At 25.7% G+C, this 3,910-nt stretch overlaps 1 protein-coding gene across 1 annotated transcript; it reads right to left on the bottom strand.

Moving 5' to 3' along the window:
- Positions 1-1,179, bottom strand: LOC134826895 (ankyrin repeat domain-containing protein 54). The gene is made up of 2 exons (XM_063839399.1): positions 979-1,179; positions 1-857 (listed from the first exon to the last, which is right to left on the bottom strand). The coding sequence occupies exons 1-2, from the start codon at positions 1,144-1,146 to the stop codon at positions 243-245; spliced, it is 783 nt and encodes a 260-aa protein (XP_063695469.1). The 5' UTR covers positions 1,147-1,179; the 3' UTR covers positions 1-242.
- Between the last annotated feature and the right edge of the window lie 2,731 nt (positions 1,180-3,910).

The raw sequence follows: 3,910 nt of genomic DNA, 5'->3' as shown, positions 1-3,910 counted from the left end.
ATACTTAAAAAGAGTAAAATTAAAGTTAAAAAGGTACCGAAAAATTCAATTCATAAATAAATTAAGTCTAAATTTTGTAAATTTTACACACTAAGAAGAAAGTTTTTTTTTGTCTTAATTCTATAAATTTGATTTTGTTCGACGAAATATTGCTGCTCTCATTTATATCAAAAAATTTTCTCATATAAAACTGCAAAAATGGCAAAAATTTTCTTTACAGCACTCTCATGTATAAACTGGCACTAAAACTTTTTTGTCGTCGTCGTCGTTGCTGGTTTGGTCGTTACTGTAAATTTTTCCAGCGACTCCAACAGAGACATGACCTCTTTGTCGATGTCTTCCTTCGTGTTCATCTCTCTGAATTTTTCCTCCATATTTTTAAAGTCCATGTACTCGGCTTCGCTCTTCTGGATGTCAAAATGGTGCAGAATCAAGTTGTAAATGTTGACAATTGTGTCGTAATACGCTGCCAGCTCTTGTTGCGTCATGCATTTCGGTTTGAATTTTTCGCAGTGCTTTAATTTGCTGTAGGCCAGAGCAAGGGGATGAAATCCATTCCGATCTGTGACGAGTGTTGACGCTCCATATTTGATGAGTAACGTGACAGTTTCGAGATGTCTCGTACATGAAGCCAAGTGCAAAGGCGTATTTCCGATGGAATCAACTTGATTCGGATTTGCTCCGTGTTCCAAGAGAATTCGCACCATGTCGACATAATTTCGCGTTGTCGCGATATGAAGAGCGGATCTTTTTTGTTCGTCAGCTGCATTCGGCGAAACGTTGCAATTTTCGAGGAGATTTAAGACTTTTTCCGTGTTATTTGTGCTAACAGCTTCCAAAAGGCGTTTATTGTAAATCTAAAAAAAAAAATAAAAAAAATTCTTAAATTTCAGATAAGAACAAAGAGACGCTTTAATATCGATTTTTTTCTTGCGTATAGACGTCGTATTCTTAATGTGTGGTAATTTGAATGAATACCTGAACATAAGACGAGGTGAATCTGTATCGTTTACGGATGTTATTGTTGGTCATGTTTTTGCGGATTTTTCCGGGACAGTCTTCGATTTCGGGAAGTTTGTAGTTTTGAAAGAACTCTTGCGTGATTGTGTCACTCGGTAGCGTGATTCCGAGCGGATTTGTGTCCATTTTTGCGCTAAAAAATGGAAAAAATGATGCTGCGAGATTAGAAAGGTAAACAAAAAGGGAAGATTTATGTGAATGACAAAAGTCGAGCGGATACTGGAAATTCAAGTCGTTTTGAGTGAGCGAAATTTTTCGTTCAGTTCGGCAAGATATTTGAAAGTTTTGTAGATAAAAAGTTCGTTAATGATTTTTTTTTGTTTAATTTTGATTTAAATTTTTATTTTTGAACTTTAATATTTTTTATTTCTTTATTAGAACCTATTTATAATATTTTTTTAAAAATTATTTTAAAAAATTTAATTTTTTTTAGCAAATTAAGTTCACAAAAATTAAAAAAATATTAATATTAATGATTATAAAAAGTATAAAAATTTTTAAAGTTTTTGATTTAATTTAAAATTAACATTTTTCAATAAATTTTTAATAATTTAAAATTATTTTTTTTTATTTAAATCTAAATTTAATTTTTTTTTATTCAAAAAATTTATTTTAAATAGATTTTAAGGGATTTCAAATTTTTTTATTCAGTTTGCCAAAAATTTAACGAGTGTTAGTGTATTTTTTACAAATTTATTTATTTTTTTTTTTTGTAAAATTTTAATTTGTTTTAATTTTGGATTAATTAAAATAATTGAATAAATAATTTTAAATCAAAAAATTTAATTTAATTTTTAATTAATTTAATTTAAAATTTATTTAAAAATTAAAATTAATATTATTTAAAAATAAAATTAATTTAATAAAATAAATTAATTTAATTTAATTAATTAAAATTTATTTATTTGGTATTTTTTTTAAATTTTTGCAACTTTAATTTTTTTATTTTTATCTTTAGTTAATTTTAAAATTATTTATTTAAAAATTATTATTATTTATTTTTTTTATATTTATTAAAAATTTATTTATTTTTTATTTATTTATTTTAATTTTAACAAAAATAAAATAATTTTCCTCAATTTCATTTTAGGATCATAGGTCAACTGGCAACTAATCCCTAATTAATTCCGAGGAAAAAATCACTCATACGTTAAACTAATGCAAAAATCGTACGTAATAATTCCTGAACATTAATACTGACATCCTACGCCTGCCACTTACAGCAAATATCTATGAATGAAGAGTTGAACACTTGCTGCATCAATTCGCTCATCAGTGTAAAGTTTGTTGCATACCAATCCAAACGGGCTTTCTCCCAGTTCCGAACAAATTTACAAATTTTGTGTATTTTCACGTGAATTATCGTACAAAATCAGTGTTAAATTACAATTTCTACCTAAATGTGACGCAATAATTGTCAAATAACTAAAAATCATCGCAAAATTGTGAAATTTCGTTCAAATATTTCTCAGGATTTGACATCAAAATCATTGTTTTTCTATCGACTAAAAGGTAATTTAAGTGAAAAAATGATTTTTTCTCAATATGTTTCACTCTGAATTGTTTTTGTGAGAAATAATTTTTAATTATTATCAAGTGACTTTCAATTAATTCAGTGAAATATTTAAAAAACACAAACTTTTTAATAGTAAATGCGCCACAAAAATTACACCAAACGTCACGAAACACACACAAAATCCTCTCCTCTAACTTTTTGCCGCGCGCTCTCTCCCAAAAACTCGTATATACGGCAAGCGATGCCGAGGAAAATGCATTTTCATAGAAAGTATTTACTGCGATATGTGACACCGATGTACGCATGTTCCATGAACTTTATACGAGAAATGTGTGTCAGTGTCGTTGGCCCTCTCCGCGACCTCTTCTGATTGCACATTTGCTCGTTGCTGGCGTGAAAACTCGTACAGCTTCTGTGACACGTGTCTCGACTTTTTTAATCGTCTTATGCATTCTCGAGCTTTCTTTTTTTTTGTTTTTGACTCATGTACGAAAATCTGTAGATACGTGCTGAGAAACATCTGATGAGCTATGAATAGATAGACGAAGGACCTTGAATATCCTTGATTTTTTTTTGGATTTCGTGGAAAGTGTGTACGATGCGGAAAATGAAAAGAGCTGTAGAAAGACGAAGGGAAAGGAAAATTTATGGAAAGTTGTGTGGGAATGAAAAGGAAATTTAGCATCAAGGTAAATCGTTGAACTTTGGAGCGTTTTAGAATGGAAATTTTTAATTGTTAAAGTTTTTGTATGAAATGGAGAAAGGGCTTGATTTATCGAAATGGGTTCTGTGTTTCGATTGAGATTTTTAAACTTGTATTTGAAATACAAAATGTTTTTAAGGTATCTACATTGAGAATTAAAAATTTATAATTTATTTTAGACAAATTAAAAAAAAAAAAAAACATTTTTCATAAAAAAAAATCCAGAAAAGAAAATTTTTATATAACAATTTAAAAAAAAAAAAAATTTTTAATTTTTTAATTTAATTTAAAATTTTATAATTTTTTAATTTTTTAAAAATTAAAAAATTTTTTAATTTTAATTAATTTTTTTTTTAAATTTATTTTTTTATTAACAAAATTTAATTTAATTTTTTTGAACATACCCGAATTTTTAAAAAAAATTTTTAAAATTTAATTTAATTTTAAAATTTTATTTTTTTAAAATTTTTTAAAAATTTAAAAAATTTAAATTAAAAATTTTTTTTGTTAAAAAATTTTGAAATTGAAAATATTTAAATTTTATTAAAATTTTAAAAATTAAAAATTTAATTTAAAATTTTTTTTTTTTTTTTTAACGGATTTTTAAAATTTAAAAATATGTATTTAAATAATTTTATAAAATTAAAAAAATTATATTTTTACAAAAAAAA

Source organism: Culicoides brevitarsis, chromosome 1 (genome assembly GCF_036172545.1).
Source record: "Culicoides brevitarsis isolate CSIRO-B50_1 chromosome 1, AGI_CSIRO_Cbre_v1, whole genome shotgun sequence".
NCBI lineage: Eukaryota > Metazoa > Arthropoda > Insecta > Diptera > Ceratopogonidae > Culicoides > Culicoides brevitarsis.
This window is presented reverse-complemented; position numbering and strand designations above follow the sequence as displayed.